This window comes from Staurois parvus, unplaced genomic scaffold (assembly GCF_062004578.1).
Source record: "Staurois parvus isolate SC_StPar_1 unplaced genomic scaffold, SC_StPar_1.0 ptg000131l, whole genome shotgun sequence".
Lineage (NCBI taxonomy): Eukaryota > Metazoa > Chordata > Amphibia > Anura > Ranidae > Staurois > Staurois parvus.
The window spans coordinates 8,509,091-8,536,087 of NW_028317927.1; the positions used below are offsets into that span (position 1 = coordinate 8,509,091).

The 26,997-nt window shown below is 41.7% G+C and overlaps 1 protein-coding gene across 1 annotated transcript; it reads left to right on the top strand.

Annotated features, from left to right (window-relative positions):
• The first annotated feature begins 5,136 nt into the window (after positions 1–5,136).
• On the top strand, positions 5,137–25,156 carry SELENOT (selenoprotein T). Its single transcript, XM_089672593.1, has 6 exons — positions 5,137–5,331; positions 10,760–10,870; positions 17,826–17,952; positions 22,287–22,374; positions 23,119–23,274; positions 24,496–25,156. The coding sequence occupies exons 1-5, from the start codon at positions 5,183–5,185 to the stop codon at positions 23,244–23,246; spliced, it is 603 nt and encodes a 200-aa protein (XP_089528719.1). The 5' UTR covers positions 5,137–5,182; the 3' UTR covers positions 23,247–23,274; positions 24,496–25,156.
• The last annotated feature ends 1,841 nt before the right edge of the window (positions 25,157–26,997 follow it).

Here is a 26,997-nt window from a genome sequence, read left to right on the forward strand (position 1 = left end):
GTTCTGTTCCATTATTCTCTATGGGCATTCCCTTCTGTTCTGTTCCATTATTCTCTATGGGCATTCCCTTCTGTTCCATTATTCTCTATGGGCATTCCCTTCTGTTCTGTTCCATTATTCTCTATGGGCATTCCCATCTGTTCCATTATTCTCTATGGGCATTCCCTTCTGTTCTGTTCCATTATTCTCTATGGGCATTCCCTTCTGTTCTGTTCCATTATTCTCTATGGGCATTCCCTTCTGTTCCGTTATTCTCTATGAGCATTCCCTTCTGTTCCGTTATTCTCTATGGGCATTCCCTTCTGTTCCGTTATTCTCTATGGGCATTCCCTTCTGTTCCGTTATTCTCTATGGGCATTCCCTTCTGTTCCGTTATTCTCTATGGGTATTCCCTTCTGTTCCGTTATTCTCTATGGGCATTCTCTTCTGTTCCGTTATTCTCTATGGGCATTCCCTTCTGTTCCATTATTCTCTATGGGCATTCCCTTCTGTTCTGTTCCATTATTCTCTATGGGCATTCCCATCTGTTCCATTATTCTCGATGGGCATTCCCTTCTGTTCTGTTCCATTATTCTCTATGGGCATTCCCTTCTGTTCCGTTATTCTCTATGGGCATTCCCTTCTGTTCCGTTATTCTCTATGGGCATTCCCTTCTGTTCCGTTATTCTCTATGGGCATTCCCTTCTGTTCCGTTATTCTCTATGGGCATTCCCTTCTGTTCTGTTCCATTATTCTCTATGGGCATTCTCTTCTGTTCCGTTATTCTCTATGGGCATTCCCTTCTGTTCCGTTATTCTCTATGGGCATTCCCTTCTGTTCCGTTATTCTCTATGGGCATTCCCTTCTGTTCCGTTATTCTCTATGGGCATTCCCTTCTGTTCTGTTCCATTATTCTCTATGGGCATTCTCTTCTGTTTCGTTATTCTCTATGGGCATTCCCTTCTGTTCCGTTATTCTCTATGGGCATTCCCTTCTGTTCCGTTATTCTCTATGGGCATTCTCTTCTGTTCCGTTATTCTCTATGGGCATTCCCTTCTGTTCCGTTATTCTCTATGGGCATTCCCTTCTGTTTCGTTATTCTCTATGGGCATTCCCTTCTGTTCCGTTATTCTCTATGGGCATTCCCTTCTGTTCCGTTATTCTCTATGGGCATTCTCTTCTGTTCCGTTATTCTCTATGGGCATTCCCTTCTGTTCCGTTATTCTCTATGGGCATTCCCTTCTCTTCTGTTCCATTATTCTCTATGGGCATTCCCATCTGTTCCATTATTCTCTATGGGCATTCCCATCTGTTCCATTATTCTCTATGGGCATTCCCTTCTGTTCTGTTCCATTATTCTCTATGGGCATTCCCTTCTGTTCTGTTCCATTATTCTCTATGGGCATTCCCTTCTCTTCTGTTCCATTATTCTCTATGGGCATTCCCTTCTGTTCTGTTCCATTATTCTCTATGGGCATTCCCTTCTCTTCTGTTCCATTATTCTCTATGGGCATTCCCATCTGTTCCATTATTCTCTATGGGCATTCCCATCTGTTCCATTATTCTCTATGGGCATTCCCATCTGTTCCATTATTCTCTATGGGCATTCCCTTCTGTTCTGTTCCATTATTCTCTATGGGCATTCCCTTCTGTTCTGTTCCATTATTCTCTATGGGCATTCCCATCTGTTCCGTTATTCTCTATGGGCATTCCCTTCTGTTCCGTTATTCTCTATGGGCATTCCCTTCTGTTCCGTTATTCTCTATGGGCATTCCCTTCTGTTCTGTTCCATTATTCTCTATGGGCATTCTCTTCTGTTCCGTTATTCTCTATGGGCATTCCCTTCTGTTCCGTTATTCTCTATGGGCATTCCCTTCTGTTCCGTTATTCTCTATGGGCATTCGCTTCTGTTCCGTTATTCTCTATGGGCATTCCCTTCTGTTCTGTTCCATTATTCTCTATGGGCATTCTCTTCTGTTTCGTTATTCTCTATGGGCATTCCCTTCTGTTCCGTTATTCTCTATGGGCATTCCCTTCTGTTCCGTTATTCTCTATGGGCATTCCCTTCTCTTCTGTTCCATTATTCTCTATGGGCATTCCCATCTGTTCCATTATTCTCTATGGGCATTCCCATCTGTTCCATTATTCTCTATGGGCATTCCCTTCTCTTCTGTTCCATTATTCTCTATGGGCATTCCCTTCTCTTCTGTTCCATTATTCTCTATGGGCATTCCCTTCTCTTCTGTTCCATTATTCTCTATGGGCATTCCCTTCTCTTCTGTTCCATTATTCTCTATGGGCATTCCCTTCTCTTCTGTTCCATTATTCTCTATGGGCATTCCCATCTGTTCCATTATTCTCTATGGGCATTCCCATCTGTTCCATTATTCTCTATGGGCATTCCCTTCTGTTCTGTTCCATTATTCTCTATGGGCATTCCCTTCTGTTCTGTTCCGTTATTCTCTATGGGCATTCTCTTCTGTTCCGTTATTCTCTATGGGCATTCCCTTCTGTTTCGTTATTCTCTATGGGCATTCCCTTCTGTTCTGTTCCATTATTCTCTATGGGCATTCCCATCTGTTCCATTATTCTCTATGGGCATTCCCATCTGTTCCATTATTCTCTATGGGCATTCCCTTCTGTTCTGTTCCATTATTCTCTATGGGCATTCTATGGTGCCACCTCCCCTTCCCTCCCCCTCTCTGTTGGGGTCCCCCAGGGCTCTGTCCTTGGACCCCTTCTCTTCTCCATCTACACCTCCTCCCTTGGCAAACTCATACACTCCCACGGCTTCAACTACCATCTCTATGCTGATGACACTCAAATTTACCTCTCCACCCCTCACCTCACCCCCACATTCTCCGCCCGCATCACTCACCTCCTAAACGACATCTCTGACTGGATGTCGCTCCATTTCCTCAAACTCAACCTCTCCAAAACCGAGCTTCTCGTCTTCCCTCCTGCCCGCGCCTCCCCCCCACCCTATCCATCACTACTAACATCACCACCATCAATCCCGCCCCGCAAGCCAAAGTCCTTGGAGTCATTCTGGACTCTAACCTCTCCTTCCAACCTCATGTCAAATCACTGACAAACACATGCAGGCTCCACCTCCGCAATATCGCCAAAATACGCTCCTTCCTTACCCCAGACACCGCTAAACTACTTGTGCACTCCCTGATTATCTCACGCCTTGACTACTGCAACTCCCTCCTCACCGGCCTACCCCAGTGCAGGCTCTCCCCGCTTCAGACCATCCTCAACTCAGCGGCTAGACTCATCCACCTCACCACCCGCTCCACCTCTGCCACCCCCCTCTGCCTCTCCCTCCACTGGCTCCCTATCGCCCAACGCATCAAATTCAAACTACTCACTCTGACCTACAAAGCCATTCACAACACTGCCCCTAACTACCTCACCGACCTGATTCCCAAGTACCACCCTACCCGTACCCTTCGCTCTTCACAGGACCTCCTTCTATCTTGCTCCCTGGTCTCCTCCTCCCACGCACGACTGCAAGACTTCTCCAGGTCCTCCCCCATCCTCTGGAACTCACTACCCCAATCCACCAGACTGTCACCTTCCCTCCTCACCTTCAGGCGCTCCCTGAAAACCCATCTCTTCAGGGAAGCCTACCCCACCCTCACCTAACTGCTGCTCTCCTTCATTCCTCCTACCACTCCATCCCCCACAGCCACTTCCTCCTGTACCACTACCCCCTCCCTCCTAGATTGTAAGCTCGAAAGAGTAGGGCCCTCTTACCCCTCGTGTGCTGTTCGTAGTTGCTGTAATGTTTCATGTATTGTCCCCCCCTCTATTGTACAGCGCTGAGCAAACCCTTTACATTACTCAATGTAATGTAATGTAATTCCCTTCTGTTCTGTTCCATTATTCTCTATGGGCATTCTCTTCTGTTCCGTTATTCTCTATGGGCATTCCCTTCTGTTTCGTTATTCTCTATGGGCATTCCCTTCTGTTTCGTTATTCTCTATGGGCATTCCCTTCTGTTTCGTTATTCTCTATGGGCATTCCCTTCTGTTTCGTTATTCTCTATGGGCATTCCCTTCTGTTCCGTTATTCTCTATGGGCATTCCATTCTCTCCTTCCTTTTAGTATTTCTCCACCAATGGACCGTGTCCAGCTGAAACCCACATGCATGGCCAGCTGGCCAGGTTGAGGATCATGCCTAGGTCCTGCAAATGGGAAGAGAAAAGCGGAGCGCTGAGGCTGTAGGCGGGCTCAAATGTATGAGTTAGGTCCTGGAAGCATGGGTGAACTGGGCAGGGGGCCCTTACCCAGCTGTGCTGACATGGCACCATCAGCTAGGGGCTTTCTATCATTCCAGGATATGCCCCCAGTGGCATGCACCCATCCCCGCCGGTGATTGCTGTGTCCTAGGGTATGGTAATCAGCCACTCACGGTGGCCTTTTACCACATGATCAGCTGTGTCCAATGAAATAAATGCAGTTGCCTGTTATTGGCTGCACTTTCTTCATGCTGTCTCAACGTAAGGAAAGTACTGCCGAGAACCGGCAAATGTCAGCGAAGGGATCAGTCTTCAGCAATGCCGCCCATCAGTGCCACCCACCTGTACTCATCAGTGCCACTCAGCAGTGCCACCCACCTGTGCCCTGCAGTGCCGCCTATCAGTGCAGCATCATCAGTGGCAGCGCATCAGTGCTGCCTATCAGTGCCGCTTCATCAACGCACATCAGTAAAGAAGAAAAATTACCTGTTTGCAAAATTTTATAATAGAAACAAAGAAAAACTTATTTTTTAAAACTTTTTTGCTTTTTTTGGTTTATAGCGCAAAAAATAAAACACCCAGTGGCGATTAAATACCACCAAACGAAAGCTGTGTGAAAAAAATGATACAAATTTCATATGGGTACAATGTTGCATGACCACGCAATTGTCATTCAAAGTGCGAAAGGAGATATAAGTGCCCGGCAGACAAGTGGTTAAGCAGTGAGCTGGGCTGTAATACATTGACCTTGGTGCGTAGTGATAAGTCCGAAAGAATGTGAGAAATGCGTTTTGTGACGTAATTATCATCCTCCTCTCTTCAGACACTATATTCCCACAGTCATCATGGCCGATACACACCATTTGTCCCGCCCCCCCATGTGACTCGCCGTGCAGTATACGTATTGACGTCGCGAAGGGCCGTACCCTGCGCTTGTAGCGGCGGCTGAGGTCAGGATGTCGGTGCGGTGTGTGCCGTGGTTGTTGCTGGTAAGCGGGGTATTGGCCGTTGTACTGAGCGGGGCCTCGGCGGACGGGAACGGTTTACCGAGCAAGAAGCTGAGGATGCAGTACACGGCCGGCCCGCTGCTCAAGTTCCAGATATGGTGAGTGCTGGGTGCCAGGCCCTGTATTACGGCTCTCCCTCCGCCATTATTACAGGAGCCGAGTGTCCCCCGGAGAGCGGGGAAGGTAGTATGCTGCTGAGTAATGACAGCGGCCGGGAGCTTCCTCCCTACACGTGTATTGTCAAGGCTGTGTGCCCATCCCCCACCTCAGGGAGGATGAGGAGGGGGAAGGTTCCTAAAGAGGAACTGCAAACCTTTCTTTTTTTTTTGTTGACCTCAACCCTGGTGTTGTCTTGTACTTGTCTGTCCAGAGAATGTGGCCTCTTCTGGTCCTCTGCCCGGGGCCACGCTTCGTCATCTTCTCATCTGATGTCATCAGGAGGCTGGTCACCTTTTTCTTGGTTCTTGCAGCCACCCCCCCATCCAGGTGATGCTGTGTATGGAGTTCATCTGATGTATGCCCACTGCAGCAGAGATTGTCACATATCCCAGGATACTTCAGCTTAACAGAAGGCTTCATGAAGGTGGGGGGTGTCATTGTCATCTAGACAAGGATGCCAGAAGAGTCAGCTGGAACCCACTGAGAGTGCCATATCCTCCTACAAAAACATTATCCAATTGTGTAAGGGAGTGAGGGCGAGAAACGAAAAGTGATAGATGATGGTGGAGGTCCACTTTATTATCATCCAGGATTTATATAGTACTAACAGTTTGCTCAGCTCTTTACAATATAATGGGAAACACTGCAGTTCAATACAAGAGGGTTAGGAGGGCCTGATCCTTGGATCTTACAGTCTAAGAGGGAGGGGCTGGTGATACAAAAGGTAATAACTGTGGGGGATGAACTGATGGGAGGAATAGAAGATTCCATTATTAGCTGAGGGCAGGATAGGCTTCCCTGAAGAGAGAGGTTTTCAGAGATCTCCTAAAAGTGGGCAGAGTAGGCGATAGTTTGATAGATTGAGGTAGAGAGTTCCAGAGGATGGTGGAGGCTCTGGAGAAGTCCTCTAGATGATCATGGGAGGAGATAAGGGAGCTAGAGAGCAGCAGGTCGTGGGAGGAGCGGAGAGGACGATTTGGTGATATTTGGAGACAAGACTTTCATATGGTGTACTAGCACAGACACCCATGCATCTGTCAGCTGGGTGTAGGTGTCAGTGTAACGAGCAGACCACCCCGCTAGATGATCTATAGCCATTGGTTAGGACAGTCTTTCTCAACCAGGGTGCCTTGAGGTTTTTTCAGGGGTGCATTGGCAAAATGTCTAAAAATTGCCCGAAACTTGTATTTTTTGGGTTAAGTTCCACTTTGAGTGGTTACAACAGAGAAAAAAAAAAGCGCCCTAGTGTAGGTTTCAGATTTTGGGATGCAAGTTCTGTCTTTACAACTTGCATCCCAAAATCTGTCATTGCCTGTGCTGGATCTCCCTATAGAGCTTGAATCGTTCTGTACTCCCAGCATTCCTGCTGTAGGATTGGCCAGTTCAAGTCTATGGGGAGTTACTGAAGTGAAGAAGATATTGACACAGGAGGCCACAACCACCAGGACATGTAAGCGCCCTGGGGGTAGGGTGGGGTGGAGGCTTGCAGGTTAAATTAGTTTAGGGCTGTAGGTGACAATTTTGGCATCAACCAGCCTGACAGTAATTGATTTCAAAACTGAAGAAGCCAAGTGGAAAATTGTGGCCCAAACAATGACTGCCAGTCAGGTTTAGGCATTGTTTGAATATTCAAACAGTCGCTGGCTGTCAGAATACAAGAGCCAGCAGGGGAGATTCTTCCATCCACACTGTTTAGCGTTGATAGGGGAATAGATTGCTTTCTCTAGAAATATATAAAGTGTAGATATCTAGCCTTAGGGTTAGATGATAACCTCTGACTAACAGGAGCATTATGAGTGTCAAATGTCATTAGAGCTGTTTATATACAGATAGACCCTTACCTAGCAGCAAGATAAGAGGATCAGCCAGACACAACCAAATATGGCTGCTCCTTGGATGAGTAATTCAAAACTGTATAGAAACAAGTCTTGTATTCTTAACGTAGACAGCCTAAGGCAATAAACAAAAAAAACCTCCTAACTCGAGTATGTAGCATAGTAAATCCTACTGGAAATGAAAAGTATTCATATGTCTCATACCATCATATAATTCTTCATTTCAGGGCGATGCACAGAGCCTGCAAATCATATTAACACATGAGATGGCTTACACCTATTTTGAATAGTAAATGAAAATAGAAACATTAACTGTTTTGCTGGGATAGATGAAGGAAGAATGGTAAAATGGCTGCAACACTTGAATTTCACAAAGAAAGTGGTATTAATCCCAAAGCCAAATATTTATTTTGTTTTTTTATTGCATCCTACCACTCCTTAGATATGGTGGCTGCATCAGTTTTTTTTTTCTTTTTCCTATCTGCCTGGTGATCTGGCCAGTAACGCACCACATGTTAGTGCAGCACCACTCTGGAGGAATGGGCACAGGAGGCACAGCATCATTGTCAGTCGGGAGGGGTTTGTTAAATGTAGTAGCAGGTTTGAATACAATAACAAACGAAGCCAATCTCCAGCTCACACTTTGTAATTAGTTACAGAAAACGTTTTTTTTCCTCTTTCCTTTTGGGATACATGTTTTACACAAATTACTAATCATTGAAATTGTCCTTGCCTGTGGTAAATGGGTTTTCACATCAGTGTAAACTGATACATTCTTCTGGAGAGCTTGAGCTTCTGAAAAATAGCAGACTTGCTGGCTGGATCACCAAATGGAGATAGAAAGCGAGCCTAAAGGAAACCAGTACAGCCATCACATATAAGAATTGGTGAGCTGCAATGTTTGCTTTTGGGTTCATTACTGCTTTAATCTCCCATTAATGTTGTTCTTATGAGCAAAAGCATGGTCCCATGTTTATTTAACATCTGCTGAACATAGAAGAATCAGAGTTCATGCTGGCTGATCATTAGTTGTTGGTTACAACATTGGAGGAATCCTGAATCAGCAGTTCTCTAGTAAAGGTGTATCAGCCCTTCTTTCACTCCTTATCTAATCATTTAGGGCAGTTAATATGTGAGAATAGGTCCACTTTAATAGCTGTTTACATTTCTTACAGGCATTTGTAAAAACAATTCATCATGTTTCACAAGCTGTTGTGTTTCTGGGTTCATAGAGATACAGAGAAATAATCACAAATTACTAGAAGTCATTTCCCCTGTCTAGGACTGTCAACAGCTGAGAATACAATATTTACGTAAACATAGACTAATCTCTTGTCATCTGTATATAGATGGCATCAGTGTGTATGTTAACATGGGTATTTGCAAAACTGAACTTTCTTGTTTGGTGAATGCTTGGACAAGAGGGGGAAAAAGTACCTTGTAATTCTGGATTTGGGGGAGCATGTAGCGCTCTCTCCTATCCTTATATATGGATTGGAGTCCTAAAGCTGGCCATAGATGTTACAACTTTTTGCCAGTTCCCAATGAACTGGCCAAAATTTATTCTATGGGTGGTTCTGTTGCCATGATTCTGTCTGACATCCTTTGATTGAAAAATCAAAGGAGCTGGGTAACAATTGTAGGTTGTTGTTTAGGTATTCTAACAGTTGCAGGTGCCCACTGTCCGAATACAAAAACTGCAGTGGAATATGTGTGCGTTCACGCTGTTAGTGTGGATGGAGGAACTGGCTGAACAAAAAAAAATGTAAGTGTGGCCAGCTTTAGCCCTCTGTAAGCACTAACCAGACTTAATTGGAACTTGCACAAGCTGTTTTAAATTGATTGACAGGTGACATGGGAGGCAGGAACATAATGTATGTAATGTGACTGCAAGGGGTCTTATGGAATCTTTTAATTCACTCTAAAAATGCAAAATACAGGTTCACTATAAAAATGCCTTTATTTCAATGGCAATCTTTATTTTAAATTTGTGTATGTATTTTCAGAATTCTGTTTTTTTTATTTTTTTTCATGCATTCTATTTATGGATCTTGATTGCAAAATACTGATTGATGCAATCACTGGTGCTGTTTTGTAAACTGGTCTCCAATATGGTTGCTAAGTTTCTGTTACAGGAACAAAAATATTTCCCAGGAAGAATCCACAAGAGAACAGTAGCAATATGAATATGTAACAACACTGCTAAAGCACATTTTGATTGCCAGCAAAGCCACAATTTATAACAAAGTTGAAATTTATCTTTAAGTGTGCTTATGGAATACGCGTAGTTTGTATTTATTTTATTTTTTTTTTTTTACATCTTCTTGGTACAATTTTCATAGGTGATGTGCACACAAAATAGTGCATTTATTGGCATTTTCATTAGACATGACAACTGGGCATGCAGAGGTAAAACTAGTTTCAATGAAGCACATAGGGGAGGTGTTTTCTTGGCTAACAAATTTATTAGCAGGCACCCTCTTGTGCTTGCATATGGGTTTTTTGTCTTTTTTTTTTTATGCTAAGGTTTGTCAGATCAAAATCTGTAGCAACAGATTTGAATGGGGTCTTTATTTTTTATGACTAGGAAGTCTTTGAAATGCAATCTGATCTCAATGATCAAGATTTTTAACTGACAAGGATCAAAATTTTAATTGGCATCCCTGCTGTGTACCAGATTAAATCCAGCATGGATTACTACTACACAAATCTTCTTTCCACAAGCAGCATTCTATAATCCACAGCTCTTGTGTAAGGAATGCTGGTTTCTTTACGTTCCATTAGGAGACAAAATGTAGGTGGAATGAGGATCTTCGTGGACAGCACACCCAAAACAACCTGTTTTTGCATTATCAGTAATGTAGACATTCTGGTGAGCTTCCAAAGCAAGGTCATGTTAAAATGTTACTTCCAACATTACTATTTAATTGATTTTATATATAATTGTTTGTTAAAGGATAACTTCACCTTTCATAACATGTTACACACATATTCAGGGTGTAACATGTTACAATTAGGCTAGTGGGGGATCTCTTCCCCCCCCCCCCCCCCCCACTAGCTGTCAAATTAAAAGAAAAAAAAAAGGCCATGCGGGGCTCCACCCACACAGCCTCGTCACTCATTCAGTCATCTGTGAATGACAGACTACATGTCCCAACAGTCTTAGCAGCTGTCAGCTTGTAGCCCTCAATGCACTACCACGGCGCTGTGAATTCTTCCTGTCAGTATATCTGCTTGCTCGTACATCCTGTATGGGTAAGCAGATATACTGGCAGATCTGCAGGAGACCTGCATGGCACCAGTGATCTGCTGATCGCTGGTGCAATGGTTTACAGGCTCCTGCAGACAAATATAATAAATGCACATTTTTTTACCTGCAAAAAACAAGTGCTTTTTTTTTTTTTTCAAAAGGTGAACTTATCCTTTTAAGAGCTGTTTCTTGCTGGAATTGATCATTATAGGATCATTTGACAGGTCTGGGGTGAGGCACCTTAAAATCAACTGCTAATGAAATATTTTTGGTCCTTTGCAGCATCTCCTGAGGTTATCGGCGGGTGTTTGAAGAGTACATGCGGGTTATAAGCCAGCGTTACCCAGACATCCGCATTGAAGGAGAAAATTATCTTCCTCACCCAATTTATAGGTGAGTTAATGAGCACCGGCATGAATTTACTGCACAATTCTGTTTATTTTTTAAATGTACTTAACTGAGAGGGAGGGTGTTTTCTTTGATTAATGTAGTGAGGGGGTTCCTGGATATTGTTTTCAATAGTGCGTTTCTTGTGGCAAAATTTAAAGTACAGCTAAAGGTCTTGTATGGCAGAGTAAACAAATCCAGTTGCTATGTGTTGTACAAGCTACATAAAGCAAACCAAAAACTTTACCTTTCTTTAAAGAACCAAATTTTCCTTCGTTTGTGCTGCACTTGCTCCTCCTCCCAGAAACTGCAGCTAGCAGTGGAAGGGGTCAGCAGCAGAGTCAGTGCTGTAGGTTCATAAAGCAGTGGGCAAAACTAGGTTTTGCTTACCACACTATAGTTGACAGCCACATTCCCTGCAAGATATTTTTTTTTTTTTTCTTTTATCCCAAATGTGTGCAAACAGATACTGAATCGCCTAAGAGGAAAACAGGGAAATCGCTTACCATATTAAAAGCCTCAGATTCAGTTTATTGATCTCTCCAACATAGACCACTCCTTCTGCTACAAACTCTCCCTATAGCCTACATGAATGTGGCAACTCTGCTGTGAATTCAGGTTCATTTTAGTATTCACCATAACATGAATGTGCATTAGGGGGACTTGACTGGCAGGATTAATATTTCTTGGACTTTGCAATGGGATGAAGAGAACTGTAAAGGCAGCTGCACGTATAAGTAAAGTAGATTTCCAGTCAATTACTAACCATGCGTTAACCTGCTCCCACCCCCATAATGCTAATTTATGTGCCACAGTGCATACTTATCTAAACTGTACAATACATAGACCATGGGATATATGTTGGTACCTTCAGGTGATTGGACACTGGCAAAGCTTTTGAAGATGCAGCTTCCCCCCCCCCCCCTTTAATTCCGATTTCTTAGCAATGCATCTGTGCCGATTTCAGAATCGTACCTGGGATATGGCCTGTAATTTTGCTTCCAGCCATGGATCCTACATGGGTGCTTACATCGGCTCTTTGTGCAATGAGTATGCTTGGCTGCAGGGTGCTGTATTGGTTTAGGGCTGTGGTCCATCCAGTCTCCGAAGCCTCCTTCGGAGGTATGCCCACTGTGATGGGTGAAGCCTGGACCTTATATAGGGAGCCGCAACATGAACAAGGTAAAACGGGGCCCCTCTGTTCAACCATTACTTTAGCCCCTAATCCTGAATAGCATGCATTTATACCCTATGGCCGTGAACTGCATATTTAAATTCACTTAAAGGTGTAAACTATTCAAACTTGACTCTAAAACTTAACCACTCAGAGCTTAGTCACAGGTCAGTGACTAGGTGTGACCAGTACCCTCACCTGTAACAATGGTGGAAACCAGACGAAAGAGAACCCGGGCAAATGTTCACTCTGCCGAGGGCTATTACAGCACCGATCCCCCCAAGTGACAATACTTCCCTGCATCACAGCAGGACTTTATGCTAACACCTGTCTTTACATTCGATTCTATCTGTTTTAAGCACACAAAAAGCGGCCTACCTAAGGCAGACTTTTATGCAAGTATGTTGCAATTTCTTTGAACAACTAACAATTTTAACCACTTCAAGTCCAGACACTTTCACCCCCTTCCAGTCCAGGCCTATTTTCAGCCTTCAGCACTATCACACTTTGACAGTTACTCGGTCGTACAACATTGTACCCATGTGAAATTTTTATCGTTTTTGATCACCACTGGGTTTTTTATTTTTTGCTATACAAGTGAAAAAATACAGAAAATTTTGGAAAAAAAAAATCATTTTTGCTTAGTTTTTGTTACATAATTTTGCAAGTAAATCATGTTTCATAAATTCAATCCAAAATGTGTTCTGCTACATTTTTTGGGGTAAAAATGACCCAAAACAGTGTATATTATTTATTCTGTCTCAAAGCTATAGAGTCTAAAAACTATGGGAGATATATTTTTGAAAATTGAGACCCTAAAATGCTGGACGCTGGCATGGGGTATAGCAGTGATCAGGACGCTGGTATGGCGGTTGGCGGCGATCAGGGCGCTGGCATGGGGCATGGTGGTGATCAGGACGCTGGCATGGCAGTGATCAGGACGCTGGTATGGAGTATATACTTTCCATTGTTTACTATGTTGAGTGCTGCAATTGCCTGATAACAGCGGTTATGTGATCTGTTGTGTCTGGGCAACACACCGATTGCTGGGCTCCAGGGTGTGCACACTGTGAGCTGCACAGGAGCCATCGATGCAGGCCCGACCGACGTACAAGTATATTAGCCCGCATCGGCAGAGCTTGTACATAGACGGAAGATGGGAAGAGGTTAATAAAGCCACCACTGTCCAGACCTCAAAAACCTGCTTCTTTGACTCCTGTTTCTGTTGTTTGGATGCTGATATGCTTGCCCTAGAAGAAGCAGACTTAGAAGGGAATGAAGAGGCCGCAGAAGATTTCTTTCCACCTGGCTCCTAGACACTCGATGTTAATGCTTCAAGCAATATGTTTGCAAACGTAGATATGCTCACTTCTGTGTACAAAAGCCTCAGCATTGTTGTACTTGATTATTTCACAAAGACTCCTGCTAAATTAAAAAGACATTTACTTCTCATGAACCGATAGATCGGGCAATTTATGATGGTCGAAACAGAAAATTCTATCCAGTAGAAAAAGTTCACAAAGAAATGGTCTGTTCTGGTGGTAAACCTTGCAGCCCTAAACCTCTTGCTGTACCAGTTATGTTCCTTCTTTCAAAGTTTCTGCTGATAGAAAGTTTGAGACAATGATAAAGCAGAAGTATAGCTAAAGCTATTTTGGCTGTGCTTCTGGGGATTACAGGAGTGCAGTTCGCTGTGTCGTTACTCAGGCAATCCAAGCTCTGGAAAGATACCAACTCTAAAATCAGGAGCCACCCAGATGCATGGACCGGCAGCTGGCTCAGATCATGAGCTAGCCACAACCCCCCCCCCCCCTTTCACAGCCCAGTGCCCCAGTGAGTGCTGGAGGGGGCAGAACAGAGTCAGTGACTGTCACTGGCTCTCTGCTTATCGCAGCCTGAGTGATCAGCGGTCTTTGATTGCTCAGTTCGCGGTCTTTGAGTTTGCATGGGACAGATGCAGCACTGAACCAGTGAGGTATAAATGTTATTTAAAAACCTATACTTCTTATATTCTCGCAAATGTAGCTCTGCAATGAGCCATCGCTGCAATTTCACTCTACCAGACTGCAACTAACTAGACTAGGACAATAAAACAACCAATACAATCCTGTATTCCAGGACCACACCTACAGTTAACTTCTGCTTTTTTTTTTTTGTTCATGTTCTAGAACAGGGGTGTCAAACTAAATTTCATCACCGGCCGCAGCATTGTTTCCCTCAAAGGGCTAGTTGTCTCTGTAAGGCTAGATGTAAGAGTACATCATATATCAAGAGGCCCACCACCATCAGAAGCCGAGAGTCCCCCATCCTCCCTTACATCACAGTGCACCCCCTTACATTCTGCTGCTGCCAAAAAGAAGGTTTGGATGGAGCTGGGTCTGGAGGAGAACCAGAGCAGGGCTGGAATCTGCTGAATGCAGACACGAGAATTAGCTGTGGCTGCACAGAGGCTCAGGTTCTGTAGGAAGAGTTTTGTCCCCTCTGCTGAGATGGAGAGGTGGTCAGAGACTGGCCTTTTGGCGGCTGTACAAACTAGCGCAGGATCTGGAGGAGTCCTGTCGTCCTCTCTGCTGCTGACTGCATAGACAAGGTGGGGGCAGAGGGGGAGGGGGGGGTGCCGCCACAGCTGCAGGAGAGGTGTGAGGTCCACATGAAATGACCTGGTGGCCTGGATTGGACATGCTCTAGAACAAAGTATGACACCTATTCTGGCCCTTCTTAGGGCATCCAGGTCACAGGCTATCTCAATTACATTTTTCTGAAGGACTTGTCACTTTTCTGGCCATTTGCAAACATCCACTAAAGAATTCAGATGCTCCAGGCGTTTAGTTAGGTGATCAACTTTATAAAATCTGCTCACCGTCTCCTCTTCACCTGATGTATATGGGCTTGATTCTAGATACATCCCAAACAAATATGACTTCCAAAGAACAAAGTTCTCTCCCTCTTATCCTTCTGGTCTTGAGATCAAAGAAACTGTCCTTGGTGAGTTCTGGGTTTCATGGTGGCCTTCTTCGAGGATATTGCATTTGCCCAATTTCGTTCCAGACCTTTCCAACAAAACTTTCTGTTGGTATGAAACAAGCATACTCCTTTTCCAGATCTACCCATGCTCCTGTCCAGTTAGACCAGGACCTCTCTAGCCTGATTGGATTTTCAACCCAGCCCTGGCTAAAGGGAAGTTGTTTTTCTCATAGTGCTGGAAAGAGATGAGATGTTAGTCTTTGGGTTAGGAAGGAGTGCTCCAATCCTTCACTGTCCAAGTAACATGGTCACCAGAGGAAGACAAGCTTTTCATCAGCATCCTGGGGCAATAAGGATGACTCTACTCCATTCGATTGCCCTTCTCCAGGGACACCCGATCAGGGTGGAATTAGACAATGCCAAGGCTGTGGCCTACATTAGTCACAAAAAGGGTACCAGGTGTCATGGAGCTCTGACAAAATGCAAGCCAAATTATCTCATGGACAAAGAAATATTGTCCAGCAATTTCTGCTGTCTACATCCCAGAAGTGGACAACTGTAAGGTGAACTACCTGAGTCATAGAGAATGGGCCCTCCACCCTGTCGCCTTTGGAAAGATAAGTCAGAGTTTGGGGACTCTGGACATGGGCATCCTGTCTTCCAGATTCAACCCCAAATTATGCAATAGTAGTCCATGTACATTTGTCAAGCCGACTGTTGGCTTTGTGGTGAAAGTGATTTGGGCAGCTGAAAACCTGCCTGCTCACTTTCACAACTATCAGAACATGCTGCCCTTCGTCATATGGCCTAGTAATCAATGTTGTTCTGTGCTTCCAGCAGCCAACCTTTCCCCATTACTGATATATACAGGTGAAACTCGAAAAATTAGAATATCGTGCAAAAGTTCATTTATTTCAGTAATGCAACTTAAAAAGTGAAACTAATATATGAGATAGAATCATTACATGCAAAGCAAGATAGTTAAAGCCGTGACTTGTCATAATTGTGATGATTTATGGCTTACATCTCATGAAAACCACAATCTCCGAAAATTAGAATTTTGTGAAAAGGTGCAATATTCTAGGCTCAAAATGTCCCACTCTAATCAACTAATTAAGCCATAACACCCGCAAAGGGTTCCTGAGCCTTTAAATGGTCTCTGTCTGGTTCAGTAGGAATCACAATCATGGGAAAGACTACTGACCTGACAGTTGTGCAGAAAACCATCACTGACACCCTCCACAAGGAGGGAAAGCCTCAAAAGGTAATTGCAAAAGAAGTTGGATGTTCCCAAAGTTATGTGGAAGGGAATAGGTGTGGAGGAAAAAGGTGCACAAGCAGCTATGATGATCGCAGCCTGGAGAGGATTGTCAGGAAAAGGCCATTCAAAAGTGTTGGGGACTTTCACAAGGAGTGGACTGAGGCTGGAGTCAGTGCATCAAGAGCCACCACACACAGACGGATCCTGGACATGAGCTTCAAATGTCGTATTCCTCTTGTCAAGCCGCTCCTGAACAACAAACAACGTCGGAAGCGTCTTACCTGGGCTAAAGAAAAACAGACCTGGTCTGTTGCTCAGTGGTCCAAAGTCTTCTTTTCTGATGAGAGCAACGTTTGCATCTCATTTGGAAACCAAGGACCCAGAGTATGGAGGAAGAATGGAGAGTTACACTGCAAGATGCCTGAAGTCCAGTGTGAAGTTTCCACAGTCTGTGTTGATTTGGGGAGCCATGTCATCTGCTGGTGTTGGTCCACTGTGCTTCATTAAGTCCAAGGTCAACGCAGCCGTCTACCAGGAGATTTTGGAGTACTTCATGCTTCCTTCCACAGACGAGCTTTATGGGGATGCTGACTTCATTTTCCAGCAGGACTTGGCACCTGCCCACACTGCCAAAAGCACCAAAACCTGGTTCAATGACCGTGGGATTACTGTGCTTGATTGGCCAGCAAACTCGCCTGACCTGAACCCCATAGAGAATCTATGGGGCATTGCCAAGAGAAAGATGAGACATGAGACTGAACAATGCAGAAGAGCTGAAGGCCGCTATTGAAGCATCCTGCTCTTCCATAACACCTCATCAGTGCCATAGGCTGATAGCTTCCATGCCACGCCGCATTGAGGCAGTAATTGCTGCAAAAGGGGCCCAAACCAAGTACTGAGTACATATGCATGCTTATACTTTTCAGAGGTCCGATATGTACAATCTTTGTTTTATTGATTGCATGTAATCTAATTTTCTGAGATTGTGGATTTGGGGTTTTCATGAGCTGTAAGCCATAATCATCACAATTATGACAAATCACGGCTTGAACTATCTTGCTTTGCATGTAATGAGTCTATCTCATATATTTCACCTTTTAAGTTGCCTTACTGAAATAAATGAACTTTTGCACGATATTCTAATTTTTTTGAGTTTCACCTGTATGCCTTGTTCTCCAGTGCAAGGACTTTTTTGGCACAAAAAAAAGTTAGCCTTTTAAGTTGGTATCTGCATATTGGCACACCCTGGGTTTCTGGTCTCCCTCTGCTAAGGACTGAATGGCACAACATCCACTTTCCTTTTATACCAGCAGCATTGTAATGGCAATAAAAATTAGTTATTTTTAACACTCCAGTATAAATTGGCTTGATGGATTTCCTTTCATTGTGAGTATTGCCTATCTGTTGGACATCCCTTTTTAATGTCTTTTATTCTCTGCATGCTTTGTGGTACATTCTTAGTTGCTTCATTAATGCACTTTTGGCTCACTCCTTTACATCATTTTCAGAATCAAGTTTTACTTTATTATTCATCCCACTGATATTTGATCTTTTTCTTTCAGACACATTGCATCGTTCCTGTCTATCTTCAAGCTAGTATTAATAGGATTCATAATTGTTGGAAAGGACCCGTTTGCTTTTTTTGGCATGCCAGCTCCAAGTCTTTGGCAGTGGGGACAAGAAAATAAGGTAATTGCTGCAGTATTTTGAAGAATACCAGTGTAGACCTTGAAAATTAAAATTAGACGGAAGCTGGACTGCAGGCAACAAAATGGAATCTGCTTCTGATTTGCCAATGCACCCGACTTCCCAGTACATCGCAATACAGAGGCAGTCTCTGGTTTACAAACTAGGTTCAGTAGGTTTGTTTTAAGTTGAAATTGTATGCAAGTTGGAACAGGTACATATTATTTTATTTTCCTTTTGTGTAACTCCAGCTTAAAAAAATAAAAAAAAATAAAAAAAAATTTGTTTTGCTGTGTCCCTGCCCAGAAGATTTCACCTCACTTTCTGTCCCTGTGACAATTGGATTTTTGAAAATTTTGGGTTGTTGTGGAAACAGATTGGTGATAAAGCTTCAGTGGAGACACCTTTTTCCCATGATAACTTGTACAGGAGTGAATTTCCCTTCCTGCGAAAAGATTTCCTCTCACTTCCTGTTTCCCTCCGTTTTGTAAATATGAGTTGTATGTAAGTCGGATGTATTTAACTCTGGGACTAACTATAATCATGTGAAAACCCCAAACATCAAAGCAGAGGTTTTTCATGTTTAAAATAACTTGGATTATGAAGATTCCTTTCTTACACCTGCAGTTTTAAAATGAAAAGTGAAATAGGTTAGGGGTAAAACAATCATGTACATCTAGTCTGCTGGCATATGTACATTGATAGTCCGCCCACTTGATATGCAGTAGGGATTTCATTGATGTAGTAAGTGGCTTGCTTTTGACAATATTAATCTTTCCAGCTTCAGACATTGCTCCATGATTATTGCGAAAAGTGTTTTAGCTACGTTTGTGTTCAAAATAATAGCAGTCAGACATCACTAACCTGATCAATCACTGTTTTTGGTAGAAATTATATTTGTACATGGCAAATTTACTAGCAGGTGTAGTAGAGTAATAGAAATCCAACAGACCCAACAGTCATGACATGCATGCTGCTGATTCTTTGAAAAACAGGTGGCAATTATTGCCCTTATTTAAGGAAGGAAGGCAGCAAATGTTGTACATGCTGGTTACAGTGCATTTCTCTCTGAAATTCTGAGGAAAATGGGTCGTTCCAGACATTGATCAGAAGAACAGCGTAGATTGATTAAAAAGTTGATTGGAGAGGGGAAAACATATAAAGAAGTGCAGAAAATGATAGGCTGCTCAGCTAAAATGATTGCAAATGCTTTAAAATGGCAACCAAAACCTGAAAGACGTGGAAGAAAGCGAAAAACTACTATTCGAATGGATAGAAGAATAGCCAAAATGGCCAATAATCCACTCCAGGAAGATCAAAGAAGGTCTAAAGTTACCTGTGAGTACTGTTACAATTAGAAGACGCCTATGTGAAGCCAAGCTATCTGCAAGAAGTCCCCCGCAAAGTCCCACTGTTGAAAAAAAGACGTGCTGAAGAGGTTACAATTTGCCAAAGAGCACATTGACTGGCCTAAAGAGAAATGGCGCAACATTTTGTGGACTGATGAAAGTAAGATTGTTCTTTTTGAGTCTAGTGGCCGGAGACAGTTTATCAGACGATCCCCAAACACTGAATTCAAGCCACAGCACACTGTGAAGACAGTGAAGCATGGTGGTGCAAGCATCATGATATGGGGATGTTTCTCATACTATGGTGTTGGGCCTATTTATCGCATACCAGGGATCATGGATCAGTTTGAATACATCAGAATACTTGAAGAGGTCATGCTGCCTTATGCTGAAGAGGAATTGCCCTTGAAATGGGTGTTCCAACAAGACAACGACCCCAAACACACCAGTAAACGTGAACCATCTTGGTTCCAGACCAACAAGATTGACGTTATGGAGTGGCCAGCCCAATCCCCGGATCTTAATCCAATAGAAAACTTGTGGGGTGACATCAAAAATGCAGTTTCTGAGGCAAAACCAAGAAATAGAGAAGAACTGTGGAATGTAGTCCAATCATCCTGGGCTGGAATACCTGTTCACAGGTGCCAGAAGTTGGTTGACTCCATGCAACACAGATGTACAGCAGTTCTCAGAAACAGTGCTTATACAACTAAATATTCATTAAGTGATTCAAAGGAAAGCAAAATTTTCAAAAAGCAGTGTTTGTATTCTTCTTTACAAACTCGAACATTCACTATATAAACTGAAAAATGTTTGAACAGTCTAATATTCACTTTTCTTCAATTTTTTTAGAGGAACAACAAAAATTTGATATATTTTTCTTCATGTTTTGATTTGGAATAGAATGTGTAGTGTTCCCAATGCATTTGTGTGTATGGAAATAAAAGCTATTAGAAGGATTTTGAGCTTTATTCACTTTTTTCAACACACTATTATTTTGAACACAACTGTATGTGTCAGAAGTCCTTAATCTTACCATAGAAATTGCTAGCTGTTACATCATCTTGCCCTGTGAATTCAAGCAACAGACACTGGCTCTGAGAATACTATGTTGCTAATACAAAACAAAATTATACATCCTGAGAAGTTTGCTTTTAAATATTTCTTATAAAAGGTATCTTGGCATCTATTAGTAGAGACAAACTTGCTTTCAAAATATAAAATAGATTTAGGTAATCATTTTTATCATTTTATGCATTGACAAAAAATACCAGTCCATGGTTACTTTGTGTTTTGAAAAAAATATATATTTTTTTTTTTTCCTGAGCTAGTATTTCATCTTCTACCTAAAGTTGTCGAGAAAAGCTTTTTGGTGTGGTGTATGTTGTGTGTGTGTGTGTGTGTGTGTGTGTGTGTGTGTGTGTGTGTGTGTGTGTGTGTGTGTGGTGTTTTTTTTTGTTTTTTTTTTTTTTTGTGTTTTTTTTTGTTTATTTACTGGAGCCATGAAATTGCATGCATGAAAACCTCAACTGACCTTCAAGTCAGCAGAGATGTCAAAACGTATTTATGAAATATCTTCTTCCAAGGAAAAGGAAGCAGTCACCTTAGTGCCTCTGTACCAAACCAAAGCTTTTTCTGAGGCACCGGATGTGGGTTTGAGTGCTCTTTTTGAGTTAAATTTTGTTTCGCTTCTATAAGGTCAAAACACCTCAAACACTCTGCTTGCTATGCTCTCAAAATGCATTGTTTTTGGCAGCAGGAGAAAAAAAGCAAGTGTAATGTAAATGAAAAAAAATCTAGTTTTTTTTTTTTTTTTTTTTTTTAAGATGTGTACTCAGCATTGTTGTTATTTTGAGCAAACGAATGCAGAGGACACCAATCCAAACTGTAGAATTAGATGCAAGTTCACACCACAAAAACACACCAGATGCGTTCCAGATGCACATTTGCTTACAGTTCACACTACGTTCCAGCGCGTTTGTGATGTGTTTTGCTGTGTTCCAGTACAGTTCTGTGCAGAAAAAAATGCAGCATGTTCTATTTTTTTTTTTTTTTTTATCTTCACCGAAAGCTGACTGCACTGGTGTGAACTAGGGCCATTGGAATACATGGAAGATTAACTTGACTGCATCTAGTGTGGACCAGCCCTCAAGAATAGGAATGCACGGATAGCAGGTTACTGTTGTCGAAAGTTCCAAACTCCATGTCTAGCATTATACAGGCTAAACCAGGGGTGGGCAAACTTTTTGACTTGAGGGCCGCAATGGGTTCATATATTGGACTCTGGGGCCGGACCAAGAGTAGATGAATGATGTGTATGTGTCATCCATAGTAAGTATAGTAATATTCCCCCATAGTAAGCATAGTAATTAATCCCCCATATGGTAATTCATCCCTCATATAGTATTTCATCCCCCACAGTACTATTCCCCCCCCAAGTAGTAAGCCAAGTCCCCCCTGTGTCAATTCACTTACCTTTGCTCCGCGCGTTCCTCTCGCCGTGTTCCCGTGATCTCCAGCTACCTTTAGCTCAGGCATGTAGGCAGGAGCATGTGCTTAGCTGAGAACCCCTGCTGAAGACTCTTTGGGTGTATGATATAATTCGCCTAGGCATGGACCTTCCCTATTTTGTATAATTATATGAGAAAGCTTCATCTGCAATCCTTATGAAGCAGAAGTCCAGCGAAACACGTTGACTGATATATTTTCCTGAGCACCAAGCTTTCTACAATTGCACAGTTTGCTAACCCTGCAACCCCATAGTTTGTTTTTGGGGTATTCAGTTAATGTATCTTTTTTTAACTTTTGCATATGAAATAAAATGTAAACCATTTTTTATTTCATTTTATGCTTATTGCTATAAAATACTTGTATAGGACATATTTAAAGTCTCATTTTGTTGAATGGTATTTTCCTCAATGTGTTTTGCCTTTAGTTATACTTTTAATAACAGCTGTTAATACTCATTTTGGATTGTTTTCTCATCAGGTCTATGCCTGCATGATGGTTTTCTTCCTAAGCAACATGATCGAGAACCAATGCATGTCCACCGGAGCCTTTGAGATCACTTTGAATGGTAAATTTTCCATTTTTTTTTTTCTGTTGCGGTATTAAGTTGTTGATTTGCATCTGGGCAATTTTCATAACTCCTTTTTAGAAACCGTTTTCCATTACTGGAATGGCTTGGAATGGGTATAGAGGTTAAGCTTGAAGGTTTCTTACACTTCATTTGTTTAGAAAATATGCAGTGTAGCACAGACGGGATTTCAACATTGGAAGAACTCGTTTCATGGAGTGTGAACTATAGTCTATTCGTGTATTCTGTTAGGTAAAGGTAGGTAGATTCAGGCCAATAGCTTCCATTTTTCAATTTTTGCCCTACAATGTAGCTGGTGACACAAATGAATAACGCTTCTTTTGTAATGTTATGCTTGTTACACATTAAATTATTAGGGATCTCAGTGTAAGTATGATGGAGTTTGTAGACTTTTTGTTCCCTTCTTACATGTACAAGATATCCCGCTTTCCCTTTTTTTGGATTGATTTTATATACCTAGTGAATTAAACACAAGAGCTGAGAAAGTAGAAGGTGACTCCACTCCTTCATTCTGGTGGTGACAACGCCTCATAGCTACTATGTGGTTGTGTATGTGTGTGTTCTTTTTTTTTTTTTTTTTTTTTATAGTAACACAAAGCCAGTTGTCCTGAGGTGCATTCTTTACAGGCAAGCCTCTTACTGTAAGTTTTTTAATTGGGCAATAATACTATCCTTCTTCCCTTTTTTTTTTTTTTTTTTTTCCTTTTTTGTTCCTTTTCACAGATGTTCCTGTGTGGTCCAAGCTAGAATCTGGACATATTCCATCAGTGCAGCAACTTGTCCAAATAATTGACAATGAAATGAAGTTAAATGTTCATATGGATGCGATTCCTCATCATCACCGCTCCTAGCCACATTTTTCAGCACCAGATTTATTTTGTAAGTATTAACCCCTTTTTGTTTTGTTCAATTCTGTGCAAATGCTAAAATGTACATTTTGAACATGATGCACCTAGTACACCGAAGCCCCATTCACACTGTGTGGGCAGCTGTGTACTTTGAGCTGCAGTGATGTGCAGCAGGGGGAAGTGTGGTTTGCATTTTTACAGCTTCACACAGTTCACTGTTTATTTTTTCTCTTAAATTTATTTGAAGTGCACAGAATGACCTGTCCATGTCACCGCAGAGCAGTGTGGTGCATTGCGCTGCTGTGCGGTGGCAATGCCATCCAGTGCACGGTGTGTCTGTGTTTTATTGCAGCTCACTGCACGGCTCCGCACCTTCATCCTGTGTTGTAGTGAGACTGGGCATGTGGAAAACACTCTTTTTTTTTTTTTTTTTTTTTTTTTTTTAAATGTGCCTTAGGGGTGACTGGCATTCTTCTAGCGAGTAAAATACCGCTGCACTAGTGTTAATGGGCCCCAAAACTTTGTTTTCTGAAAACTAGGACCCTGGATAATGGTGGCAGTTGCACACAATATTTGTGCAACTGTTTATCAAATGTAGATTTATAGTTAACAAATACATTCAAATTTTATTTAGTTCGCTCAAACAAAATATTATCCTGGTTTTGGTAGATGAGGTGGTGTCTAGTAAATGGATACCAGATATGTTGAGCCCCAAAATTGGGTGCCCATACAAAGCAACAAAAACCTGCAATAAGTTTAATAGTGAATCATGACTGTATAACCTTTGCTCTCACACATGAGGTGTGGTGCAATCTTCATTTTTGAGCATGAGGGCCTTTTTTTTTTTTTTTTTAATTTTTCTTTTAAATATTAAACCGAACCATTGCTTAAATAAAGCACTACCATATATCACTGGGGAATTATACTTTGTTCAGGGAATCAGTATTGGTTTGAACTGAGATAAAAGAAATTGAGCTCAGTCTTTGAACAGCGTGCTTATGTAATAAGTAATTAAGAAGCAACATTGTACTTAGGATGTCAAACCACAGAGTTAAAAAAAAAAAAAAAAAACCTTTAAATATTTACATTAATCTAATCATATTCATATCCAAATGAAAACTAGTATCAGCCAGTGAATATGTATTTCCCAGTAGCAGCATGAACATTTTATATTTTGCATTCTACTAGGAATCTCTTCTGTCTGAAAATCTAAAATGACAATTTATTAAACATGTTTTGGTATGTCTTCTAGGCATGATGTGGACTTTTAACAAGGTGTCAGCGGGCTGGTGTTTATGAAGGCCTGCTCTGAAGACAGTTCCTGTTAGTGTAGGCTGGATGTCCCTCTGCCATCTCGTTGTGCCTTTTCAAGTTCTAAATGCAAGATTTTCTGTGTGCTGCCCTCTTGTGGAATTTTAGAGACAGTGCAATGATATACTGTGTAGTCTCATCCCAGATTTTATTTCTAAGCCATTCTTCCACTGTTCCATACTTCACATAATGCTGGCATTAAAATGTTTTTTTTTTATTCATAATTTACAGTGTTTAGAATTATGTAATTTATGTTTCCACCTGAGACATTTTGTCTGATATCTAATTTTTATAAGAATCCTGTTCTTTTTATAGTTTAAAGTGATGCTCTGACTAAATGACCCAAATGTCCCACAGCAGTTAGCCCTAAAATGTTTAGTTCTCTCAATGTTCTACTGATAATAAAAATTATATTGCAGATCACTAAGTTATTCTAAATTATAAGCAAAAATAGCAATGTTATTGCAGGTATATTGGTGGCTGCGTATACTGAACCTCCAGCTGTTTGATGTACTCGACATAGAGTTTTTAAACTGAGCCTTTATACCGGTCCTCTTTAAAGAAGATGCAAATTAAGTTAAATAAACCTATCATTACAGTAATACTTGTCTCTATTTTGTTACATTGTGTCGTTCTTGTTGGTGGGAGCCACTAAAGTACTCACAAAAGGGAAACGTATATATTTTAATTCTTAGTGTTACTAAACCAGGACCCTGCATTCACTATATCTGCTCTCCCACAGTACACACAACATGGAAGTGCCGTTATTTTAGTAAATATAAACTGCTAAATTCCTTTTCTCATCAGCAGTTAGAGCAGTCTTGTGACTTCTATTAGTGTCCAGCAAAGCACATATTAAAACTTGTAGGAGTTTTTATTTTGCTCTTGGAGGATGCAGAATCCCTGACCTGTCTGGACAGTGCTGATTGGCCCTGTGCTGATAACATGCACTCTCCCAAGAGAAAAAAAAACAACTCTTAACAATACGCAACAAACTGAGCATGGCTCCACAGGATGTCTTATCAGGAGATGAGAGGGGGACACTAGAAGAAGGTGAAGATCAGAGAAGACAGGATCAAACAGCCTTTTTACACAATGCAGATTATTAACCCCTTAGCTTCCACAGTGAGTATAACCAGCATGCTTTACTGCATATACAGACTGATTTTACCGTTGTGGGTTTAGTAGCACTTTAACATTGCTAAGCAGAACAGTTGTAATAGATACAAATAAAACTCCAGGCAAACCGTTAAATACACAATTTGAAATATTTTTTGCAATTAGTAATTGTCATAGCTAGTCTTGTGATTTATGAACTTCTTGGACACCAGACAGGCAACACGCTTATTTTTTTTGGTTCAGTAATTCAGCTTCCTATGATCATTGGACAATAAACATCCTCATCTCTGTCCTATGAGCAAAGAATTGTACAGGAAACAGTCAAGTAGGAAGTAGCAGTGTGACTACCCTAACAAGCAGAGTAGTTTCTGGCCTGTAACTGCAAATTCTTTGGAAGGTGAAACATCTGTGTACTTGAACTGTGTTTTTAAATTTTTCTGTAGTCCCACTTTTATTGAAAGTAATTGTAAAAAGGAAGTACTCGCGCATGCGCAATGGGCACCCGGCTTTGAAGCTGCAAGCTCAAAGCTGGATGCCCACACTTGGGATGCCAGGGAGCAAGGACGGCCAGTGAAAGGGGTTTGCGGTGAGTACACTGCTGGATCATGGGACAGGTGAGTGTCTGTTTTTTTAAAAGTAATTCGCTATAGTTTTGAGCTCTGATTTTAAGAAGTTTTGCAAAAAAATTACTTGCCCAAAGCATAATAAAGGAGCTGTGTTGAACTAGATGTGAACCCAATCAAAACTTCATTTTTTTTTTTTTTTTTTTTAATCCTTTATTGTTTTAAATATACGGAGTTAAGAAAAAATGGTAGCAAAGTTCATTATTAGATACTTTCTTTCCTTTGTTGTCACATATACACTTCTAGTGGAGACTATAGGTAATGCTAATAGCATGTTTGCATTGCATTGTTTTATTGTCACTATCAGGAAATTCACTCTTTAGGAATGCTGTGCAACTAGTGTTGGAGCACATGTATGTAAACAAAATATGGCTGTAAAGAGACTGCAGGAGATCAGTGGGGTTAAGATGTAACAGGATGAGAAAAACTGGAAATCTAGAGTTGGATTACAATTGGTGTTTGCTAACACCCAACCTAATCCTATTTATTGGGTTGACTTGGTTTGTCAACAAAATTAAACTCTAGCAAGAACCTGGAAAAAGCAGTTCATTTATTTTGCTGAATTCTATTGACTTTTATTTTTAAATAAATGAAAAACTTGTCAGTGCTTGTCCTAGATATACATAACTAATTCCTTATGGCAAGCCTCAAAATTTCCATGTGTCTGCTTGCATTTGGCGAGTGGAAATGCTGTCGGGGGT